Source organism: Heliconius melpomene, chromosome 11 (assembly GCF_056956725.1).
Source record: "Heliconius melpomene rosina isolate 202511_hmr_F chromosome 11, ASM5695672v1, whole genome shotgun sequence".
Classification (NCBI taxonomy): Eukaryota; Metazoa; Arthropoda; class Insecta; order Lepidoptera; family Nymphalidae; genus Heliconius; species Heliconius melpomene.
The window spans coordinates 6065733-6091057 of NC_140399.1; the positions used below are offsets into that span (position 1 = coordinate 6065733).

At 37.7% G+C, this 25325-nt stretch overlaps 2 protein-coding genes across 4 annotated transcripts; one reads left to right on the top strand and one right to left on the bottom strand.

The window, feature by feature from the left end:
* LOC146534601 (uncharacterized) lies at nucleotides 1–18665 on the top strand. 3 transcript variants are annotated; one of them, XM_085192907.1, is made up of 4 exons: nucleotides 1–151; nucleotides 7270–7413; nucleotides 7492–7620; nucleotides 14988–18665. In XM_085192907.1, the coding sequence occupies exons 2-4, from the start codon at nucleotides 7291–7293 to the stop codon at nucleotides 17427–17429; spliced, it is 2694 nt and encodes an 897-aa protein (XP_085049033.1). In that variant the 5' UTR covers nucleotides 1–151; nucleotides 7270–7290; the 3' UTR covers nucleotides 17430–18665. The 3 variants fall into 3 exon arrangements, with proteins under 3 accessions (XP_085049033.1, XP_085049034.1, XP_085049032.1); XM_085192908.1 differs by lacking the exon at nucleotides 1–151 and adding an exon at nucleotides 6762–6874; XM_085192906.1 differs by lacking the exon at nucleotides 1–151 and adding an exon at nucleotides 6830–6980.
* On the bottom strand, nucleotides 18657–23166 carry Bcs1 (mitochondrial chaperone BCS1). Its single transcript, XM_085192909.1, has 7 exons — nucleotides 22415–23166; nucleotides 22096–22235; nucleotides 21621–21833; nucleotides 21002–21140; nucleotides 20121–20315; nucleotides 19018–19152; nucleotides 18657–18838 (listed from the first exon to the last, which is right to left on the bottom strand). Exons 1-7 carry the CDS (start codon nucleotides 22735–22737, stop codon nucleotides 18718–18720), a joined length of 1266 nt encoding a protein of 421 aa, XP_085049035.1. The 5' UTR covers nucleotides 22738–23166; the 3' UTR covers nucleotides 18657–18717.
* Between the last annotated feature and the right edge of the window lie 2159 nt (nucleotides 23167–25325).

The window sequence follows — 25325 nt, forward strand, 5'->3', positions numbered from 1 at the left end:
ATATCGTAGTTTTGATAGTTTTTGACAGATGGCTATAGTATATTAATATAGCAATATAACGCTAGATGGCGTAACAGCTTTGTGTCCAATCTTAGAACATTCTGGAAATTGTCAATATTGACAGTGACACGATTATCTGAAATGGACGCATGTAAGTAATTTTTTCTATTTGATATTTTCAATTGTAAGGTTAATATAAACACGTATTAATATAAGAAGCTCTAGTAAAATAGGAATCAAAGCGCTAGGAAAATGATTCTAAATTAATTTAATTTATTTATGAACTCTGCCACTGTTTTTTTTTATTTATCTGCCAGGGGCCATGTGGTCCATACTTTTTGTTATTAACAAGGAGCTTCTCTTTATTACATCTTTTTATTATTGTGATTATTCAATAATAAGTTTATAAAGTAAAAGAATCTAGTAACTGTATTGTCGTTTGTCTATTTTTGTTTATTTATCTATTTGAATTAAATATTCATAAAATATAAATAACCCATGTAAATTGTGTATTTTAACCCAGTTACGAGTTATAACGACCAAATATCACTACACATGTATCAACCAATACATACGTCAGCGAAAAAAAAATAATCTACGCACATATGACATAGGTGACGTTGGCAAATTGACATTTTGTTTACGTCCCCATATTTTTATCATAGCGGGTCTTCGTTGACGTATTAAAATGCGCCGATTGAAAGTTTCAAAACATTGACATTAATTTTAATATAATTTTGTATATTATAATATTTATAATACTGTTTTTGTATATTATGAACTAAAACTAACACTTTCTAATCAATTATTTTCGATTAAAATATTTATTGATGATTGATTTCTTCTCATTTAGAAAGAAAAAAAAAAACAAATAATAATAATAATAGTGTTAGAAATTTGAAAAAAAAAAAACAAGATAAAAACACATATTGTCTATATGCTTCTCACATATTCGGAAAGAGATTCTACATAATTGCTATATATCACCCAATAACAATATTTCACTCGCCTGGGGGTTCAGCCCAGTTAGGTGAGTCAGCTCGGCTACCCGGGGCAGGCCCAGTTTAGGCGACAGCTCAGGAGTCGGATGTTGGAGAGGGAAGGAGATGGGTAGTCTGCGCGCGTCTGGCGGTCTTGAATGCCACGGGGTGATGTCCTTTCCGCGAGCCGGTCGATGTGCTTCTCAAGGCTTTCCATCTTGAGGTCGCAGTGTATTGTTGTATTTCTGACGATATATGGGGCCTGGGTGACTCGTATAAGAGTACGGTTTTGGAGCACTTGCAGGATGTTCCTTTGGCGGGGACTGGCTAGTGCATACCAGGCTGGCGACGCGCATGAGTTGGCAGTTTGGTGAATTTGCCCAGTCATGGTTAACTTTCCGTCGGTCACGTCACTCCCAGGTATTTGGGTCGAGGATTCCATTGGATCTGCTGACCGTTGCACTCTCCTTACGGTTTGCAGCTGTGGCGGCAAAGTGAAGGACTCTTGCCACCTGTAGCGTAGTTGAATGTCCGCCGCGGAAGCCAAACAGTTCGTGCCGCGGCTGGAGATGCGACATGAGAAGCGGGAGGGTGAGCTTCTCAAACACATTCGAACAGTTTGGCTGTGGAGCTCAAGAGGTAATGGGTCGGTATCCCTCTGGACGTCTCAGGTTCTGCCCAGGTTTTGAGATCATAATGACCAGACCCTCTTTTAACGCTTGGGAAAATATCACTGGCGTGGAATGGCGTTGGTGACCCCGTCCTTACCAGGGGTTTTCTTCGGCTTTAGCTTCTTAACTTTCTTTACTGACGCAGGCGAGAAGAAAGGTGGCGGAGGCGATTTTCTACCTCCTTTTCTACAGCGGCGTGGAACTCGGGACGCTCACTGGGGTTAGGCCAAAACTGTGTTGCCAGGTGGCCTGCCAGGATTTCTGCTCTCTCTCCCGCCGAGTAGTGGAGAGATCCGTCAGGGTGGTGGAGAGGTCTCACCGGGAGTTTATCGTTGGCAATTTGGCGGTACAGCCTATTGATCGAGGGTCGATCGTCGTGCGCCTCCGTGATGCGAAGATCCTATGCGTTGGCTGCCGTGTCCTTGATGGCAGCCCTTATCTGTTCTATCAAACTGTTGAGCTTCAGTTTGAGGCTTTGGTCCCTGGTCACCTGCCAGTCGGCACGCGTCCTCCTTTTTTGCACGACTAATATTTGTACCCACCTAGGGATTGGCGGCAGTGCGTGAGTGGTTGTGGGTAGAGTGGAATTGACGACGTGAGGTTTCTTCCAGGCGGTCGATGCTATCCGCATCGTTGAGGGGCTCAAAGATCGGTTCTTCTGTTGCAGGAGGGCCTCGAGCCGCTCCCAAGAGATCCGCCGTCCGGGCGGTGGGCCACCGGCTAGAGTCAACCTGCCCGTGAGTGGGACGAGAACGGGCAGGTTATCGGATCTGAAGGCGTCTGAGAGGGTCTTGAGCTCAATTGCGGCGAATCCTCTGTGGACCAACAGTGGTGTTGGAGTAGTGGGCCGGCTAGTCGGGACCCACTACCTCGTAGCCATTGCGGATGGTATCATTGGTGATGGTGACGTCTGGTCATGTAGGTGGCCGGGCACCTCCAGGCTTGGTGCTTGGCGTTCCAGTCCCCAGCAGCGAGTGTGGGGGTGGAACTGCCAACCACCTGATGGACTTCATTGGTGCGCAAGGTGAGGGAGCCAGGGCGGTAGATAGCGTACAGTTCGATGGCGCTTAAACCCAATTGTACCTCGACACCCAGGGACTGGAACTACTGGGCGTTGAGGTCGGATTGCTGGCGGAATGTTGACCAAATGTTGAATGGACCAGCAGCCCGCGCCATGGCTTCTTTGCAGTGGCGTCCATCCGCAAGACGTGGTAGCCCGGCAGGTGGGTGGTGTGCGAGGGGTGGAGATGCGTTTCATTTATAAGCGCGACGTTGACGCGGCGGTCGCGCAGTATGTAGCGAAGGAAGGGCAGGCGACGGTGAAATCCTGCGGCGTTTCAGTATATCATCCGTAATTCAGCCATTGGACATGGCATCAAGGACCGTTTGGATAGGGTTATACTTATCATCCTCCCTGAGGGCGATAAAGACTCTTTTGAGGGAGTCAATGGCCGTGTCGATGGTGATGTGGGAACTTCTCTGGGTCCCGTTGCGGGGCTACGGGCTTGTACGGCTCCAGTTCTGGTGGCTACAGATGTAGCAGATGTGATTGGGGCTGCGGGCGGCGAGGCTGTCGGTTGCGCCATGGTAGGGGGAGGAGGGTCCTCTCTTCGGTTTCTCTTCCCCTGTCCATTCTTCTTGTGCCCCTCTCTGGCGGGGGGTTGGTAGGGGCCATCAACGAGGGGGCCTAGGCCTCCGCTGGTACCGTGTTAGCGGCAACAGGGGTAGGTAGCGCTGTTCTTCGACTGGTGGTTCGTTGTTGGGAGTGGGCTACAGTGCCAGCGTCTTGAATAAGGGGCATGCTGAATAATTCGTGGGGTGAGGGCCTCCGTAGATCGCACAAGTTGCAGCTACATCGAGTCGCGCGTGAAGTGTCCCTCTCCACACCTCACGCATGCCAGCCGCCTGTGGCACCCTTGGCAATAGCATCATCCGACCGGTTCTTTTATACGGCAGCGGAATGCTGCCCTATCTCGACACACTCAAGAGCTTCACGTTACGGAAATGAAGATGCTGAGGTGGATGTGCGGCGCAACTTGTATATCAGAGCAGAGCTTGTATATCAGACCCTTGCGCTTGAATGGTATCCTGCGATCGCACACAACACCAGTGACCTCCCGTCATTTAGCCCAGGCAACGCTCATCCGGCCATGGAGATCGTGATCGATGCCTCCAGACTCGTGCATAACGGATCCAAGGTACCTGAACTTTTCCGACTTAGTGGGTGACCCAGAACCTATAAGGATAGTGCTCGAGTCCGGGCTCTCGCAGGCTATTTTCTCGGTCTTTGACACATTTCCAATATGCATTTCATTCATGGAAAATGGTTATGTAACGCTAATGCTGCAGCTAGAATATATCGGAAAAGATACCAAAACGCTGAACGTCATCCTGATTATGGTATATTTCAATTTTTCTTTCTTCAATAAAAAGTGTTCCAGCAAGTATCATACCATTTCGGAATCCAGATCAAACGCGCCAACTTTTAAAATTACTAGTAAAAACAGTGTAATACATATTTTACAGTACAGTCGGTTAAAATTGGGTGTAATTATTTTGAATTTAATGTTTGGCAAAAACACGACATTTTATTGAAAACCGATGTAAGTATGTTTCAATCTTAAACTATAATTCACAGAAGGGTTAGTCATGATTACATTACAAACAAAATGAAGAAAGAGTAATATTTGTAGTCTTAGGATTTGCAAAATCATCACAGAGTGACGGTTTTCCCGATTTTTTTAAAATCAATATAATATGAAAAATATATGACAAAGACTTTTTTCATATTTTTCTCATAACTGTCACGACTTATTCTATGACCTGTTTTTGACGGTTGCTAAATTTTTTGAGAAAATTTTCCTGCCGTTATTTCTCCCACACGCCGCCCTCAAGGAGGAACAATTTGGCTTCCACAGCAGGCATTCCACCACACTGCAGGTAGCCAGAGTGGTGAACCACGCCGCGAACATCATGAATCAAAAGGAGAGTGCAACCGCAGTCTTTCTCGACTTGTCACGCGCATTTGACCGCGTGTGGCACCCGGGACTTCTGTATAAGGCGCTGAAAGCCGGCACCCCTCACCACGTCACGCTAGTCCTCGCCAATTTCCGTGGCAGGACTTTTCGCGTGCCAGTGGAGAGTGTACGTTCTAGCAGCCATTCGATCGTTGCGGGAGTCCCACAGGGCAGTATTCTGTCTCCGGCCTTGTACAGCCTATATATGGATGACGCTGCTGGCGTTATACGCTGACGACATTGCCCTCGTCACCAAGCTGCTGAGCCCCGCGCACGTTGCGAAAAAAATACCTTGGAGTCGTCATCGACCGGAGACTCAACATGACGGGGCAAGTAAAGAAAGCCACCTGAGCGGCGAGAGCCGTATTGTTCCTATTGTTCCTGTTGCGTCCGCTCTTCTAGTCACGCCTCCCTCTGAAAACTAAGCTTTCGCTGTACAAGGCCTACGTCAGACCACATCTGACATGCGAGCCCGGCGAGGTACGCTCTCACTAACCCCCAGCAAAGAAGAAACCTGCAGGTGGTCCAAAACCTCGCCTTCAGGCGAGTGACCCAGGCCCCATATTTCGTTCTAAACGCTACGCTCCACCGTGGTTGGAGGAACACATCGGTCGCTACGCTCCACCGTCGCCTGTAGGAACACATGGGCTGACTCGCGCTTAACGTTTTCCGCCGCGCCGATGCATCCGACCACCTGCATCTGAGGAACATTGCATCCCTACACGCCAGACCACCAGACGCCAAACATCGCCTCCCGAGGGATATCCTTCCCCCCTGACTCCGATCCCTGAGCAGCCACCTCGATTGCCGGTCACTTAAGCTGGGCGTCCCCCAGGTAACCGAGGATCTCACCCGGCTGAGTTAACTGCCCAGGTAGCACATGCTCATCTTGTCTTTCCCCCGACTCCCACGCTTTGTATCTGTCCCGGAGGGCAGCTACATCCCTCGGGCCACATGGCCCACCCCAATGACGCACCCATTGTCATGGGTGCCGTAAGAGACCTCGGCCAGAGGCCTGATCCCATTGGCTATCCCACTTGCCTGATTGACCCCGACTTCGGTTAATACGCTTCCACGCTTCTCAACATAAGTATGGGCTTCGCGGCCAATAAGGCACCCCATAACCGACATTACTTTCAAAACACCTTAAAAACTTTCATTAAAGATGATTGACTGATTGTTTTTCACACTCGCACGATAATATAATTTTGAAACCTAAGCCTCGAAAACTTGATTGATAAATAGACACATCACTTTACAAGTTTTTCAGAAATTGCAGCGAACAAAGAAACAAACTCCAAGATGCAATACGCGAAATTCGAAGCGATAGGAGCCTATCGCTTCGGACCAACCATGTTTATCCTATTTTGGAGTTTTTTCGCGGAAGTTAATGTAAATTCCGTTTCATTTCAGGTGGTAACGGTTTCCACAAAATTTTTTTTTTTTACTACGACCAGGATGAACACTCCAACTCGTACATCCTGTCCGTCCACTTATTTTGAAAAGATATAATTTGTTGCACTCTTTGAAGTTGAACTAAGACTAAAATAACTTTAATAAAATATTTAATAATTATGGAAATTCTTTTTGAAGAAACTTGTATGAATGTGTATTTGAATAAAAAGGTGCCAAACATAAAACCGACCATACACACTAACGACTGAAAACTCAGCGCTCCACACAGCTGCTTGTTCTACCTATTGTATCTTTAAAACGACCTCGAATTTTCAATAAACACTTTACTACCATATTCTAGACATTAAAAAAAAACTATTTTTTGAGCTCATCACATGGGATGACCCGTAAGAACTGTTACGTACGATATTTAGCCATAATGATGACAAAAATGCGGAAATAACCAAACGACTTAATATATTTTTTAAATAAATGTATTAAACAACATAAGCTTTGTTTTTGAAATAATCCTCAAATCAATATTTAATCGATTCAATCAAGGCAAATATAATCTATAGCTATATGGACAATATACATATTTATATATATAGATACAAAAAAGTTAATAGCTATAGGTACCTATAGGTACGGTGGCACATCTATCTCTAGTATATGTGTATTATCTATGAGCTACTTGATGGCAGATGTCGCTAGTGTTATTGTATTATTGTAACTCGTTTGACACTTAGCGATTGCCTCGTTTCTTTGATACATATTAATATTATTTACAAATGACATAATATATTAAAAGGTAGAAACTTGTGTGTAATGTATTATACCTTTTGTATATTAATTTTATTTTTGTACAATTTATTTATATACAACATTAGATATCATTAAACAGTAATATTAGACTGGTAAGTTGATTGAAACACATTTTTCATCACCTTATTTTTTAATAGTTTCATTGGTTTTAAAAAATAATAAAAAATATTATTAATTAACTTCTACTAAAAATAAAAACAGGTCAGGGTCAACAGACACTCCGGGATTTATTTAATAAAAATGTTGTTACTCATTAATTTCTTTAGTGTTACTGTGTATTTGTTTATTATGTGTATTTAGTGATTAATTTATTAATATGTAATATATTAATCACTAACATTAAAGAAATAGATTTAAATTGCATTTTATTTTTATTTCTAGGAAATAAACATAGAAGCCACAATGAATATGATAGAAGTAGATCATAAATTATTTGTAACATGTCGATTGTGTGTAGAAGAAACTGGTATATATCAGATTGTGCCAGAGGTACAGAAGAAGATCAAATATTGTCTTGATCTAGATGTAAGTATTTACTAGGAAGAAAAAACTTTGTAGAGAATAATTTATTTGAAGCCAATATTTTGTTTTTAAATATTTCAGATATCACTTTTTGAGGGCCTACCACCTCTAATATGTAAGAAATGTGAGTTAATGTTAAGTCATTATGCTCAGATAAAAGAGACATTTCATGAAAAACAAAAAAACCTCATTAAAAAATTTAAAGAAAATGTAAGTATTTAACATTTAAGTATCTTATTTACATTTAATTGTTAATTTAAAAAAAACAAGTTCAAAGAAGCAATTTTAATATTGTATGATTGTTTTAGCTTGATGCTAAATAAGGATAATGATAATTAGGATAAGGATTGGGATAATATTTAAGATATTCCATTTCCAATTTTCTATACAATTATCCCAATGTTGTGTGATACAAATATACCATGGATAAAAAAAGTATTGCACATCCTAATTTTTTGAAGTATGCTTTCAGTTAATTATTGTATTTAATAGCTTTATCTATATATATTTCGAATCGGTTAATAAAAATCCTAATAGAAAATAAAAATGAAATGACTTGGTATAAAAACATATTTTAAAGTCAAATAAGTATTTGCATACCAACTGGCTTGTACTATGTTTTTTTAAATTCAATAATAAATGAAAGAAAAGACACTTAATATTTTGTGTGCACTCCATCAGCATTAATGATGACTTGCAAATTCCTTAGCATCAATTCCAATAATTTGGACATTGTTTAAATCGAGATTTGAGCCCATTTTACCACCAAAGCACACTTCAAATCGTTTTTATTTAAAAAAATAATTTTCCTTCCTTCGATAAAAGCCAAGTTTCGAACATCATTTGCTGCCATGCAGCCTCAAACCATCACATGGCCACCCCCGTGTTTGTCTGTACTATGCACATGTTTCGCCTGCAGTTCAGTATTTGGCTTGCGCCATACAAATCTTTGTCTGTCCGATCCAACAAAATTTGCTTTCGTCAGAAAAAAAATGAAATTATTGCAAAATTCTAAAGGCTTATTTACGTATTCTTTCACGAAAGTTAGTCTTTTTGCTATATTGGCCTCACTTTTGAAAGAATTTTTCCTCGCTGTCCTGCTGCGAAGACCAACATTACCTAGTACATTTCTTACAATTTGGGCACAGCCTTACCTGAACTTCACGCGATGTCATTTGCTAAGCTTAGAGCGCTGGTAATTTTTACTACATTTTAGCACATTACATCTGTTTGGGAGGGATGATTGGGTCATCGGATCGGTTTGGGGTCTTAAAATAGTCCATAAATAATATATGTAAAATTATAGCGTACCCTTTTTGTATTTGTTACCAGGGGGTAACCCTGACCAATATCTGTCCGATATTTGTTCTTAGGCATACTGGTACGCGACCCCTTATCCCGTGTCACCACTTTTTTTACCTCCATTCAGCCCACAAAAATGGCGCTCCTTCTTTAAATCCTCTCCGCCCATTTTTCCTAACCTTCCTTTCTACCTATTCTTTCCCGTTTTCTATCTGTCCTATACCTCCCTCCTCAGTTTTTCCCCAAAAAGGGGATTTGGAAGTCAGATGGCAATTACTCCATTTAAAAATCGCCACCCGCTGCTAATATGGAACGCAACAACGTGTCAAGTATGGACATTGCTAAAGACGCAAGTAAAACTCCGCTTTGCAACATTGGAATATTGGCTCTAACCGGACCATGCAGAGAACTCGCAGATCAACTCATTAGAGGTCAAGTCCAGTGTGTTTTCCTCAAAAAAATTAACTGGATGGACCATAAGTCCCGCAATAATAGACAGATTTAACGGCTTATATATACTGGGGACATTATATTATTATTATTATTATTATATATACAGATTTAACGGCTTATATATACTTAGTGATGTCTCAGTGATCAATAGGTTTAATACCGGAAGCGATCACCGACTCGTACGAGGCACACTAAATATTGATTTAAAAGCTGAAAGAACGCTAATGATAAAGTCTACTCTCCGACCATCAGCGTTTCAAGCTACACATAGTTCCGAAACGTTCCAGACCGAACTCCAAAACCGATTCAACGCACTGGAAACCACTAGCAACATTAACCAAAGAACCGATGATCTGGTCAAAACGCTGCACAATGTCTCAGCCAAATATTTTCCCCCAAAGCGACGAGTCAACGCAACGAAACTCTCAGCTGAGACACTCGAGCTTATGAGAAAGCGAAGAGAACTGCCACCACCGTCTTCGGCAGATATGAGTGCCTTAAACCTATCCATCAGAAAGCTGACGCGTCGCGATCTCCGTCGCTCAAATACACGCGCTATCAAAAGTGCGATCATGCGGAATCGGGGATCGAAAGTTTTCGCTCGCAATTTAGGAAGGCCTCATCTCACGAAACTCAAAAAAGAAGATGGCAGAATCGTTACCTCTATGTTTGAGATACTCGATGAAGTTGAGCGTTATTACGAGCAGCTATACTCGTCAAAATCAGGGAAACCCGGCAAATCCAGAGCTAGTGACCAACGCGCTCCTTTAACGCGCCATTACACTGAAGATCTCCCGGATGTTGACCTCGGTGAGATTAGGATGGCTTTGGAACAGCTTAAAAACAACAAAGCTCCAGGCGATGACGGAATTACTACAGAACTTCTTAAAGCAGGTGGCACCCCAGTCCTGAAAGTGCTAACAAGCCTCTTCAATTCCGTTATCCATCACGGTAAAACCCCGGAAACGTGGAGCAAGAGTGACGTGGTACTGTTCTACAAGAAGGGAGACCGAACTCTCTTGAAGAACTATAGACCGATCTCACTCTTGAGCCACGTATACAAGCTGTTCTCCAAAGTTCTGACGAATCGTCTTGCCAGCAGATTTGACGAGTTCCAGCCGCCAGAGCAAGCCGGGTTTCGATCAGGCTACAGCACCGTAGACCACATCCATACTGTTCGGCAGATAGTACAAAAAACACAGGAGTACAATCGACCGCTGTGTATGGCTTTCGTGGACTACGAAAAAGCCTTTGATTCTATCGAAACCTGGGCGGTTCTGGACGCACTGCAGCGATGCCGTATCGATTGGAGGTACATCGAGGTGCTGCGAAGTTTGTATACGTCTGCTACATTGACTGTCCAAATCCAGAAGAATAAAACTAAGGCGATCCAACTGCGCAGAGGTGTTAGGCAGGGTGATGTTATATCCCCGAAAATGTTTAACAACGCATTGGAAGACGTCTTCAAAACCCTGGATTGGACCGGCTTTGGAGTCAATGTAAACGGCGAGTACATCACGCACCTCAGATTCGCCGACGATATCGTAATCGTAGCAGAGTCGCTGGAACAGCTAGCCGAGATGCTGCAGAGCCTAGATGGATCTTCGCGGCGTGTTGGTCTCTGTATGAACTTGAGCAAGACAAAGGTCATGTTCAACGAGCATGTCATACCGGGACCAATATACGTGGACGGCACTCCTCTTGAAGTTGTTCGGGAGTATATATACCTAGGGCAAACTATCCAGCTTGGTAAAAACAACTTTGAGAAAGAGGCCGATCGAAGAATTCAACTGGGTTGGGCAGCGTTTGGCAAGCTACGTCAAATCTTTTCGTCGCCAATTCCGCAATGTTTGAAGACAAAAGTCTTTAACCAGTGTGTTTTGCCAGTCATGACATACGGTGCCGAAACGTGGACACTAACAGTCGGTCTAGTCCATAAGTTCCAAGTCGCCCAACGTGCTATGGAGCGAGCTATGCTCGGAGTCTCTTTGAAAGATAAAATCAGAAATGAGGTTATCCGGAAAAGAACCGGAGTTACCGACATCGCTCGCAGAATTAGTACGTTGAAATGGCAATGGGCTGGACACATCTGTCGAAGGACCGATGGCCGTTGGAGCAGACGAGTCCTTGAGTGGAGACCGCGGATTGGCAAGCGTAGCGTAGGGCGCCCTCCAGCTCGATGGACCGACGACCTGAAGAAGGTTGCTGGCTTCGACTGGATGCGGAAGGCAGAGGATCGGGAGCTTTGGCGCACCCTGGGAGAGGCCTATGTCCAGCAGTGGACCCGAAAAGGCTGATTTGATTGATTGATATACTGGGGTGACACACTGTTTTTACCTGAAGGTGACTTCAGGTAAAAACAGTGGTGTTTTCTGAAGAGGTTCAGAATGGGCTTCTTGAAGCTGATTGTCGCTACAATCGCTTGATGCGTGTAAGGGTGCTAATTGAGGGTGTTACCACAAACTTAATCAGTGCCTATGCCCCGCAGGCTGGCCGTAGCGCATCCGAAAAAGAGTCATTATGAGAGCATTATAAAGAGGTCCTATTTGCTATACCGTCTACCGAAGTGGCTTTAGTTGGGGACGATTTGAACGATTACGTCAGTAAAGCTGCTGAGCCGTACGAAAGTGTTCACGGGTGTTTTGGAAACGGTCTTCGTAATACAGAGGGAGAAAATATTCTGAAAATCTAGGTATATTGCGTTTGATTTGGCCGTCATGAATACTTTCTTCCAAAAGAGCCCTCATCACCTTATTACGTATAAAAGAGGGTCTTCCTCAACTTAAAAATGACTACTTATTGACCAGACGGTCTTCCAAAAGAGGCCTCAGCACCTTATTACGTATAAAAGTGTGTCCCCCCAACTCAAAATGACAACTTATTGACCAGACGGTGTCATATTGGCAGAGTAACTATCATTCCGGCGAAAGCCTGACGCCCCAACATCGTCTTCTTATCATGGACTTTAACGTCACCCCGAAGAAAAAAGTAGACGAGAAACGTAGGCCTGGGACCAAGTGGTGGTAGCCGAATAGACCTATGCAGACTGACTTCCTAGCAGAGGTGAAGGCTAATATACAAGAGCATCATTTGACCCGTTCTTTTATACGGCAGTGAATGCTGGCCAGCATTATCTCGGCACACTCAGGAGCTTCAGGTCACGAAACTGAAGATGCTAAGGTGGATGTACGGCGTAACACGATATGACCGCAATCGTAACACATTCATTCGAGGTAGTTTTGCCTCTTGGAATCCGAGACGTAGCGGTTAAGCTCCAAGAGCATCGCCTGAGATGGTTTGGCCACCTTACACTTATGCAAGTGCCGTGCTATATCAGCCCCTGGAGTGAGACCTACGCCGGAATAAGCGCTGGTTGGATGTCGTGATTCAGGACATGAGAGCCAATGGACTCACCACCGGGGTACTTGCAAAACGACCATACAAAATGGAGTAGGTTGAGTAGAAAAGCAGACCCTGGCAATAGCCGGGGTTAATGCCAAGAAGAAGAAATATATCTTAATGTGTCCCAATTTTTATATAATACAAGTGTTAGGTCTCTCTGTAGTTACTCATATCTGAAGATAGAGGTCAGTATCAGGGTTGTGTCTAGACCAGATGATCTGCCTCGACCTGTATCTATCAAGTGGTAGTGATAGAGAATATCAGTGTTCGTACCATTCTTATTTTGGTTTTGATACAAATTACTCTTTTCTTCCATACGTTATTTAGACGGATCATAGCTACTTTTGTTATCCCAATGCGTCTTTTTATCTCGAGGACACGAAGATTTTTTTTGCTAAATTCTACTACACGTATTTGATATTTCATATTTTATTCTTCTATGTTTATACAGGGTGGAAGAGGCAGCGCTTCTTTTATTGAAACTGCATAACTGCATATACTGTAATATATTTCAAACCCACACCTAAGAAATTAATCAAGGTACCTCAACAGTTTGGACTTAGGATTTTTTTTTCATTTCACGATTTTTATCCATACCTGTATTTCGTGTGACGCACACATAAGTGTTCGACGTTGCCGCTTTGACAGGTAAGTGTGTGCGTGCCTATGTTATACTTTACAAATGGCGTTTTATTTTAAAACGATAATTTTATTATTTATTTTGTTTGAAAAAATAACTTTTTCATTTTTGGGAATTATTTTTTTCCGAATTATATTAGGCTTTTATAGAGTAGTTAAAACTGTGGTTTCATTTAAAGTGGTGCTGACAATTCCTGTATAACTCTAAATCAAACATAAATTACAAGATGTAAACTAAATAAGCATATACACTAATATGTACATGAAAAAAAATTGAGATATATAAAAATCTTTTTACACTGGGGGCCTCATTTAACTACGCTGCCCCGGGCCTCTCACGGGGTTAGTCCGCCCCTGGATTTACGTATTTATGGAAGTAATATACTAAATGAATGAAAGATATAGCACACAGAACAAATATCGGACAGATATTCGTCAGGGTTACCCCCTGGTAACAAATACAAAAAGGGTACGCTATAATCTTACATATATTACTTATGGGCTATTTTAAGACCCCAAACCGATTCGATGGCTCAATCATCCTCCCAGACAGAGATGTACCTGAGTACGCCAACTTTTCTAAAATGACGTAAGTCTGGAGGCCCTAGGAACTTGGGCTGTAAGTGGCTAGTCATCAAGAAAGTAAAAAACTACGAAACTGGAACTACATGCAAACTAAATGGACATTAGAAAAATAAAAGTAATTTTATTTAATATAATGTAATCTACCGGTAGAGGCTGCACTAATCCTTGTATTTATTTGTTTATGGGGCCTCCAACCCTGAACTTCCTCTTAGTAGGTACTATGCGTTTTTTCTAGGGCTCTTAGGATTTGTTTAAGGGCCCCCCTAGGACCCCGGGGCCCGGGGCGGAATGTAATAAATAAAAAATAAAGATTATTTTTTTTTATTTAAATTCAATAATTTTTAAATACTTGATATGTAAAGGCACCCAAAAGCCAACTTCTTCTCAAACTTGATACATATTTTAATAGTAAAAATAAATTACATAGTGTAATTGACTACTGTAATTATGACGAGTGAATATTTTGTATTAAAATATTTTGTCATCTGTCAGATTATATTCGCTATTTTCAGTTATTTTCATTGAATTTTCGTGATTTCGTTGTTACTTTTGTTGTTTTTATTAATGAAAACTTTAGCAGTAGAAGCTTGGCAAAGGTGCATTGACCATGGGATAAAAGAAGAGCAAAAGATGCAATAAATTGATCATATAATAGATAATATGGTGGACCGTTTCGTCATTAATATAGTTGATAGTTCCTCAGAATCCTCCGAATTCTAATAAATAATTGAATTATAGATATATTTAGCTTTATTAACCTCATAGTTAAGTACGTTTTAGTAAAACGTGTGCATAAATAAATTAAATAAAAATAAAAAAATACATAAAAGTTTGAGATACAGATTTTTTTTGTTTACATTCCGTCTCCCGCCAACTGAAATCATTCTGTATTTTTGTAGGTGTAACTTCAAAATAGAACTCAAACTTACCAACATGCTTACAATCGGACTGTACTGCTAGGCCAAGTACCACTACTTGGCCTAGCATTTTAATATTTTGTCAGATATTCATGTTTAGCTAAAATATTTGAATTTTAATTAAACATAAACAATATGCAATAAAAAAAGTGTAAGAGTATGACAAAAATTGTAGCATACATAAGAAGGGCTAATTAATATATAATAATAATTTATTATTTATTATTATATATATTTATTAAAATAAATATATTAATATTTATCAAAATATTTTTCCAGCCAATTAAAGAAAATATTACAGAGCAGCAAACATCTGAACTTCCTGTTCCCCAGATTGATATTCAAAACAATGATGATAATAATTATAATAAAAACAAAAAAGGATACTCATTAAAAAATAAGAGATGTATATTGAACAACCATAAAAATTCATCCATTGACAAAAGTTCCCCACATGCTGACAACACAGAACCTGTGAATGTAGAAATTGTACCATTTAAAAATGTGGAATCTACAACACTTAAAAATGTGGAACCTGTACCATTTAAAAATGTTAATAAATCTGTTCAAAATGGTTGGCGAAAACATTATAAAAGACAATTTGTGTGCAGATTTTGTTCTATATCGTTACGACATAAAAGGAAAATGGTATGTCATGGCGAAAGATGTGTCTTAATGCAAAAATATGCAGATGTTTACAAATCGTGTTGGGTACAAGTAAAAAATATAAATTCAAAATGTAATTTTACTGAATCAAGAGACCATATTGTGTATGAAAGAAATAAAATAGTAAACACAACTAATCCTAAGTACTATGTCATATACTCATTGAAACCAGAGAAAAAAAAAAATTCCTCTGAATCATCTGATGATGAAAATTTTGCAAAAAGCAAAAGAAAACGTAAAAGACAAAGGTTAATTTCTGAGAGCTCTGATGAGACACTTGTAATAGATAATGTCTTGGACAAAGAAAATAACAAAACTATATTTAATGCCCAAAGAGTCATTGAATGTGTATCTTTAGATGACTCTGACAATGCATCGACAGTAAGTACAGCGACCATGACACCTGATAGTTTAAAAAATGAGAGAATCATCAACAACATTGTCTCTATATGTCACAGTAAATATTTAAAAAGATATAATGTTGGTGGCAACTATAGTAAAAGTTGCAGCGATGAGTTAGGGAACCTGCAACGAAAACTTTTAAGTATAGGTACGAAAATAATAAACAAAGATGGTTTTAATCAAACTGGTCTGTTGAGATACATGGAACAAAAAGATCTTGATGTTGTTTGGATACCAAAACTCGAAACAAATGTTTGTATTAGAACTACACTTAAGGAGAATAAGCAACATGGTGATGAACTTAATTTAAAAAGCTTAAGTCTTATAGATAACGATTACAAACCTAGGGACTTTGTAGATATATTAGAACAATGGTCTGCCTCTGAAATTAATTCAACTAAAAGTAATTTAATAATTTGCAATGATAATGTTGTACAAGAAGAAATAAATAATAAAGAAATAGAATGCATCCATTCAAATGACAAGCAAGATAGCTCTTCAAATTATATTGTTCACAATACAGAAAAAAAAACAACCCAAAAGACGAATTTAGTAGACACCACAAAAGTAATAAACACATATGAAAAAGTTATTAAAAATAGTGCCCTTTATTTACAAACGCCAAAAGAAACAAAGAATTTGTCTTATGTCAAAAAGTTACTGAACTCTACTCCTGTAGCTAATCCAAGGAAACTGACAAAAAAGGCAGTTCCAGAACTCACAACAAACAGCAATACACCTGATGAAACAAATGTTAACGATACTGCTGATAGCAGTGTCTTTGATAATTGCTTGAGTTTACCAATCATTACATCTACAGTATCTTTAGCACCGTCTGTCAACAACGTAAACAGTACAGCGCAAAGTATCTCCGATAATGAAGCCCCTAAGGAAATACCTGAAGCGCCACTCCCAAGGATAAAAGTGAAGCCGGTGTCAGAGCTTATGGCTGCAGGCCCAGATAAGCCTAAAGGCGCACAGGTCCCCGCCAACGTGTGGGCAGGGAACTCGAATGATTTGCAACAACAATTTGTACCTAGCATTTTGCCAAACTTAATTCTCACGCCAGTCCAGACTAGTCCGGTTCCAGTGTACGTCAGCTTAGTGCAGCCTAATAATGTTACATTCCCACAGTGTCAAACTTCTCAGACAAATAATTTGACTCAAGTGACTTATAGTAATAGTATGCAAACGCCACCTCAAGTTAATAATAACCGTGACTATATTATAATGCACACTGTAGAGTTGCCTAGAAAAAGAACCCATTCACCATTTCTTTACTTAAAGGAATTGTTACAATTGCATAATATGAATCTTATTGACAGCTCAGAGCCCACGTCCCACATGTATTGCATTATTAAGTTTAAATTGCTCTTTGAACAAGCCGGTATAGCCTCGGTGACATTGTGCCTGTCTCTCCTCTGTTATATGAATACTTTCTGTATTCAAGTGAAAGACTTACAATCTAGAATGCTGGATGTGAATAATTTCCCTGCATACTGGCAGTGGGAAGTATTGAAAGGTTTTAAAGGTAATGTCATTGACATGATGTTGGAAAATGCAAAAAAGTATAGTAATGAAATATTGAAAAAAACAACATATTTTGTCACACTACTTAATAATATCACAGTAAATATAGAACGAGATCTTTAAAATTTTATTGTAAAACGTAAATTGTTGATATCTTGATTGTGATCTGAGTAGGATATTTACTATATTCAGTGGTCTACATATCTTTTGCTTAAATAATATTTTTCGTAAATCTTTATGCAATTAATGTGTTCTTTTCTTTCAAATTAGGCACAGCCACAGATATGTTTCTGTAAATGTTTTTTTAATAGGTGGACATGGATGGAGGGCACGGACTACCAGCCCCCTCTTCCTACGCCCATGGGCACAGCTGGTTATCGAACTCCTGCTCATGAAATAAATATTATTAAAGAAATCTTTTCTTATCTGAAACATTTTTATATTATCTAACATTTATGGATTCAAAACAATTTTAAATGATAATCAGAAAGAATAGCTATAATTCATTAGCAGGATATTAATGTTACAAATATATTTAAAACCAGCTGTAACTTAGATAAGTGTTTTTTTTATATTTTATTATCTTTTGTATTTTTGTTGTTCACATCAGTTGTTATTATTTCAAACTTGATGAATATTTAAAAGTATAGGAAAATATTTAAATTGTGAATGTGCAAGCTAATGGACTAGCACTTTCCTGTATTTTTAAATCTGTATTTATATTGATAATTCATGTTGTCATTAAACATTAACTTTATTATTAAGTAAAGTTGAAAATCCTATTAAGGATGATCATCTTTCCTATAAGCTCAGATCCTTTCCCTTTGGAAAATATGTCTATATGTCCATGTTGATTAAAACAACTATTTAACCAACTTCAAAAAGGAATGTTCTTAATTTGGATGGTACACATTTTTAAATACTTGTTATTTGTTACTTTGTACATTTTCGTTTAGTTTATTGATATACTTGATGTTTTGAACATGTTGCAGTAGTCTAGTTTACCCACGGTCATAAAATTTCAGTTGTGATATTGGACTAAATTATATATGTTCTTTTTGTAAAATAGTTTACTCAATATGTTTTTAAGGATACTAATGTATACTTAAAAATCAGCTCCACGCTGTATCCCGCACACAGCGTGGTACGCAGGGGGAACCTAGTGTTAAGGCACTTCATTCCCTGCTTTCTTTTATACTTAGTTATATATTTATTTGGATGGTTGTGTAGGTAACATTCTAAGAGACTTAAATAAAGAACATAAAATTGTATGACATTATTATTGTATGTTGCATAATTGTATATAAGATGGCCATGCAGACTAAAACTTTTCTAATAAAAACATGTTGGTATATAAAATAAGATTTTTTATTTTTCTCTAATAACTAATCAATTTTTTTATCACAGTTTGTTAACCGAGGGTCCATATTGCATCAACATCGGATAGTACTTCATTTGGACTCGAATGCTTGTGAAACATAAAGTAACCTTGTATCTGAGCTGGGCTTACATCTTTTTGTTTCTCCATCACCCTAAAAATAAAATTTTAAAAGAAATTACCTAATCTATACAGTGTAGAATTGTCAGCACCACTTAAATGAAACCACAGTTTTAACTACTCTATAAAAGCCTATATATTATGTTACTTGTTTTCAAGCCAAATGCGATAGATTTATCGAGGTAAAATAAAAATAGGATTAACGAAACATACTTGTTTGCGAATATTTTCGCATGTTCTGCTTCTTTGTAGAATCTCAGGAACATTAGTTCCACTTGTTCTCGGTTACAGTACCCAACATACTCTTTCATATCCACACGGCCGGGTCTTATCAATGCTGGGTCTAACCTGAAAACATTGTCTATTTGAAAGACAGTGCACATCTAAGCAACAGCTTAACATTAATACCAACCAAATTTTCATAATACTTAAATTTTAGATAGATAGATAAAACTCTTTATTGCATACATAGTGGAAATAAAACATTTTACAAGAGAGTTAGGAATACTAATATAAAATAACACATAAATAAATAGTAAAACAACAATAAACACATTTTGCGCATAGAGTAGTATGCAAAGGCGACCTTATCAATGTTAGTGATTTCTTACACCTTAACTGACATAAACTTACGATAGAACAGGATGTCTCGGTACTGCATAAATAATAAAGAGTGATATGAATGCAAATAGATAACATAACCATTTTTTTGATATATTATACAAAGACGATACTTATCTATATATTTAAAATCGAAAGGTCACTCATTCATCACGAAATCTCAGAAACTACATGTGCTAGGAATCTAAAATTTTGCATAGGAGTTATTTATAGGACGTAGGTGCTCGCTAAGACGGGAGTTTGCAATATTCGACTCCTAAGGGGATGTTTTTGGGGTTGAAAGTTTGTATGAAACTTCGTTACTACAAATGCTAGGAGTCCTAAATTTTGCATGGACGCCACTTATAGGATGTAGGTACTCATGGAGACAGAAACTAATAATAACGTAGTTCACGCAGGCGAAGCCGCGGGAGGGCCGCTAGTATTACATATACAAATTATAATATATACAAAAGGGTACATATAATAATTGGAGCGAAAATTGAGCTGAAGCAGGGAATCGGTGCCAAGGATTTAAAAGGCAACACAATTGTGGTAATGGGAAGTGTCTTGACACTAGATTCCCAAGTTTCGTCTGCCTACTTTTCTCTGTGCGGTATAAACGCGAAGCTAACAAAAAAAAATAACAAACCAGAGTTTCAATTGATAATGTACGTAGGATCATATTCATTAAATTATTATCAAGCAGTAAAAACCTTTCTAAATAATTTGTAGTCATGAAAACGATACGAGCTTCGGTAGAAGCAACGCCGTCCAGACAATTCAGCAGCCCACTGAAAGTAACGCGATTTAGACCCTCGAAGGCAGCCTTCTGTTGCGTTGTGTCCTCTCTGGACACGAACGCGGCGTCAATGTCCTCGAGAAGAATTATGGACTGCTGAGGAGCTACACTGAAAATTATATAAACTTTTAAATATAATATACATATATTGTTTTGCACTATGGGTTAGAATGAGAGACGAGGAGCCTGCCTGCCGCTGCAATACGCGTGAGAGAAAGGGAAGGCAGACAAACTGGCATCGTAACGATGCGTTACGTAACGAAGCGGTTTTCTCTTCCATAACAAGTTATCTTATGGGCGGATAAACCGCATCAAAATATTTGAAATATATTGTGGACAATTGATTATGATTAGAATTTTTGATAATCATATATCTTCACATGGTAAGTTTGCTTTCTTATTAAGTTTGTTTAGGGAATAGAATGTTAAATTTCCTATCTATACTAATATAATAACGTGGAAGTTTGTTTAAACGCTAAGATCAGATATCTTTGTGTTTAAACAAATCTACTGGTCCCATTTACTTTATTTTTGTTTTGTATGAAAGCTGCATTCTTCTGAAGTGCTATAGGCTATATAACATTACGGTGCAATTCTTATTTAGCCTTAAATAACTAAATAACAATAGTAAAAAACGCCATCAAATTGTTTTAAAATCGCTTTAGGCGCGTGCGCCGCACATATAGTTAATTATATGTCAGTATGTTGTATGACAAACATATTCAATTTTATTTTATGAGGGTGAAGCCGCAAGTGGGCTGCTAGTAATATCAAAATTAAGTTAACATTGCTTACCTTAAGAGGTGATTTAATCTGTCATCTGTAAGTCCTCTTTCAGATAAATTTAAGACACAAATATTGTATTCCAATTCTCCAGCTAAAGCCATAATAAACGAAGATTTACCACAACCTGGAGGCCCATATAGTAAATATCCTATGTAAAAAAAATAACGATATAAATAGTTATCTAAAAAAACAATTATATACACATTCTAAAATAGTAAAATTGTAATAGTATTGTATAGTTAATAGTTAATAAGTTAAATGTTTACAAAAAGGCAATCAAAAAATACTTGGACTTTCTTAGGAATTAAATATCTACATAATTACCTCTAGTTATAAGCTTAATTTAAGTAGCAGATAAATATAAAACTGTGGAATAGCTGATATTTATGAAAAAGTTAAAAAAAAAGTATGGACCATGTCTATGTAGTGTTTAGTTAAAATAAATAAAAAAAAATGGTTATTATGCAGAATACATGTACATAGTTGCTCATCAAGCAGTTTTCTTCTATTTTTTTGTATCACTACATCACACAAAGTTGGTAACAGGGCTATATGGTGTAAAATATTTAAAAAGACTGCCTTACTAAAATTTAACTTAGCATAAGTAGGCAATGAAATAGTTTCCTACCTCTCCTATAAGGTATTCCTCTATCTGTGTACCAACTGGGATTATCTATAAAATCTAAGCAATCTCTGACAATTTTATCCGTAAGGCCTGAACGTAGTACTACACTTTTTATAGGTCTTCGCCGTCGAGGATGTCCAAATGGTCTCCACTCAGACCCCATTGCTGTGTACATTACTGTCATACCTTCATGCTGCTTTAAAGCCATGGTTCTGGCTGTATTTAGGAAAATAAATTTTTGTAATTGTCTTAAATTATTGTTATGATTTACTTACAATTTTTTTGTTTTGTAATAAATAAATTAAAAAAGTATAGACCCAAGTTAAATTACGCAGTTAACCCCCATTTGAACAATTTTTTCACTTTTTTCACACTTTTTTTTTTAAATAATGATAAAATGATCATTGTAAATTGTTACTGTGTGTACTTAAAATTCCTTGAAAACTACATGTATTACATATGTATACAGTATACATACCTTCTTCAAGTATATTATAAAAGAGTTGTTTATTTCTTCCAAATGAGGTCAATGTTACTGTCTCCCATGGAACACCCATGTGTAGATCTAAAGTATGCTGTTCTCTTGTTCGATCTACTTTTATCCATGCTCCACTATACCTGAAATGTTATATAATATCTTATGTAATTACACTAAAATTTGTATTTTCCTAAAATTAACTAAAAACTAAAATTTAAGAACATGTGATATATGCTAGAATCTGAGAATAATTTCTATATCTTCTACTTAAAAGGAGAAATATTTATTATATATTATATATGTTATTTTTATGACTAACCTGAAAAAATGTTGACCTATGCTGGGTATAAAATCATATTTGGTTTTTATTTGTCCTGTGTCCTTCTGAAGAAAAGAAGTTTCTACACTAAGGTGCTGTGTTTGTCTAGCTCCTTTTTGCGTAATCCATTGCAAAAGCCATTGATATGACTTATCTCTGCATGGAACTTCAAGGGTTATCATACAGTGTCTTCTAAATAATAACACAGAAGTCTGGAATCCTTTACGCAATATAGCGGCTCCAGCTCCGACACCGAATAAGCCAAAACCAGCGCCAAAATATGGATTGGCTGATAGAGAAGCTACATATTCCGCTAAAGTCATGCTTAAAAATTAAGTTTAATTCATAACTATACCTAAAAATACTTTAAAGAAAATTCGAAGATGTGAATGAAACACAGCTGTCCTCCTAGCTTTGACAATTGAATTTGACGTTTTAAGAACAATTCTGAAATTGTCTCTATCAGCTGTTTAAGTCCATAAATAAAGATTAGGTTAAATGTTGTTGTTGTTTTGTTCTGTTCATTTTATTATGGCGTTCCGAACGTGCCAGTCGAGCACGAAGTCACGTTGTTTTGAGAGGAAACACACGAAAGAGGTTGTACGGTAAAAAATAAATGTTAAAATTAAAATCAAACCGTCAATAATTGTTACCGTGACATTTATTATAAAGATAGGTATAATATATCCATCGTTTTCTACTATACGTGACACTGGCAGATTATTTTGCGCCTGTCATCGCAAAATCAGGCCATTAAAAAAATGGCCTGCATTAAAAGATATATATCTTCTATCTATACATATAATAAGAAAGTAAACATGACGCGTCTGTACATTGAATATATTTACAAAATAATAATTGAGGAACAGTACCTAATGGAAACAGTATAAAAAGGTCCACGCCGTAAAATCCACGCAACAAAACGAGTGGCATTTTTGGATTGTTTATCTGTAAATAAATGATTACTTTTTAGTTTCACGCTGTATCTTCCATATTCATAGCACGTAACGTAATTTTTAAACGTTACGTGTCCCAGGCTTAGACTGCCTTTCACCACGCGATACATTATCGTCTACGCCAGGGCTTCTTAAACTTTTGTCATTCACGACCCCATTCATGATTGCGAGTTTCTTAACGACCCCCCATACAAATATAAAAGAAAAATAAATTAATAGTTTTTGATGATTTATTTATTAGGTAACAATATACATATACATATGAAAATATATAGTTTTAGAATCGTTTTGAAACCTACAAAAATCTAAAATTAAAAATTGCACAAAAAATTATAAAATTTTATTTATCATAGTTTGAATAATAAAAGTGGATTCTGACCGTATTAATTTGCTCGAATATATTCAAGTAGTTACGTGGTAAGTATTAAATTAAAATATAAGTAAGAAATTTAATGAGATGAATGCGCCTGTTTTTTATTGCATAACAAATCAAATCTTGGTGGAATGTTTGAAACTGCTGGACGTAAGACCTCTTCAACATCTCTCTTCAATCTCTTGCGACCCCAGAATTTTGCTACGCGACCCCTTTTGGGGTCGCGACCCATAGTTTAAGAAACCCTGGTCTACGCCCATCGTTAGTATTTGAATATACTTAGTTATACTATACTACTGGTATATAAATAGCTAAGACTGATAACTCTGTTTATTTACTATTTATTTATGTGTTATTTTATTTTGTTATTCCTATCTCTCTTGTAAAATGTTTTATTTCCACTATGTATGCAATAAAGAGTTTTATCTATCTATCTATCTGTATTTTCATTAAAACGCTTTTTAGATAAAATCTCTAAGCATATGACACCATATAATAGATGGCAGAAGTAATAATATAAATTTTAAGTTGAATACAGAGTCAATTGTAATGATGTTGGCACTTAGTGCTCTCCCCGTATAACGTACGCGCTGCGGGTCACGCGACCCGTATAGTCGAAGCTGGCGTCGTATCGTCTTAATTTACTGTTAATTTTTTTTGTAAATAATGAAATTAATACATTCCTTTGATCTTTCAAGTTATTTTTTTTTGTTATTTTCCTGTGTTGCTCTTAGTAGCTATACGATTCGTTATTTTTTTTATGGGATAATAATTTTAGTCACGTTGCTAAAAATTATGATACACATTATTGACAAAAAATATATAGATATGCGTCTTTACTAATATAATTAAATAATTACATTGATATATTAACTTATAAATAGGTAATCATATTTTTAAATACCGGCCACCTGCAAGTCGGAGTCGCCCTCCGTAGGTTCCGTAGTAATTTCAGGATTGTATGTCTACGGGAAGCAGGTACAACTTAGTATAAAAGTTGACTAATTTCAGCTCGCGTATATAGCTACTCATTTTGTATGAAATTTATTCTTGATTGCTTTATAATGACCTTTTCCTATAAGTGACCTAAAATTTTTACCTTTAATTTTCGTATTTTGTACAAACTGCAACAAAACGATGTATAAATGTTCGTATCCTTTGATTACATTGACGGTAGACCTGCTACGGAACCCTAAAAATAAGGAATTTTGAAAATTTTTCAGACAATAAATAAATTTGGGTAATTATTAAATGTATTGTTGAAAGTAGAAGCGAAGTTGTTTAGCTGTGCGTAATTTCAGCAATACAAGTAAAAATTCAGAAAACGGCTCGGCTTCGGCTTCTGGCTTTAACGCGATGGTTACGAAATGGGGTACCATAGGTCCAGAAAATTATTGTATTTAAATCGTTTTGATTAACCCACTCTATGACGTTTTACACAAAAAAGTTAAGTATATAGTTATAAATAAAGGACGTTTGATTAAAATTAGGTCCAAAACGTCAAAAATATCTAATTTAATTTACAATATTAATGATGGCCGTGGCCGTATAGAGCAAATATATATAAGAATAAAAAGCACAA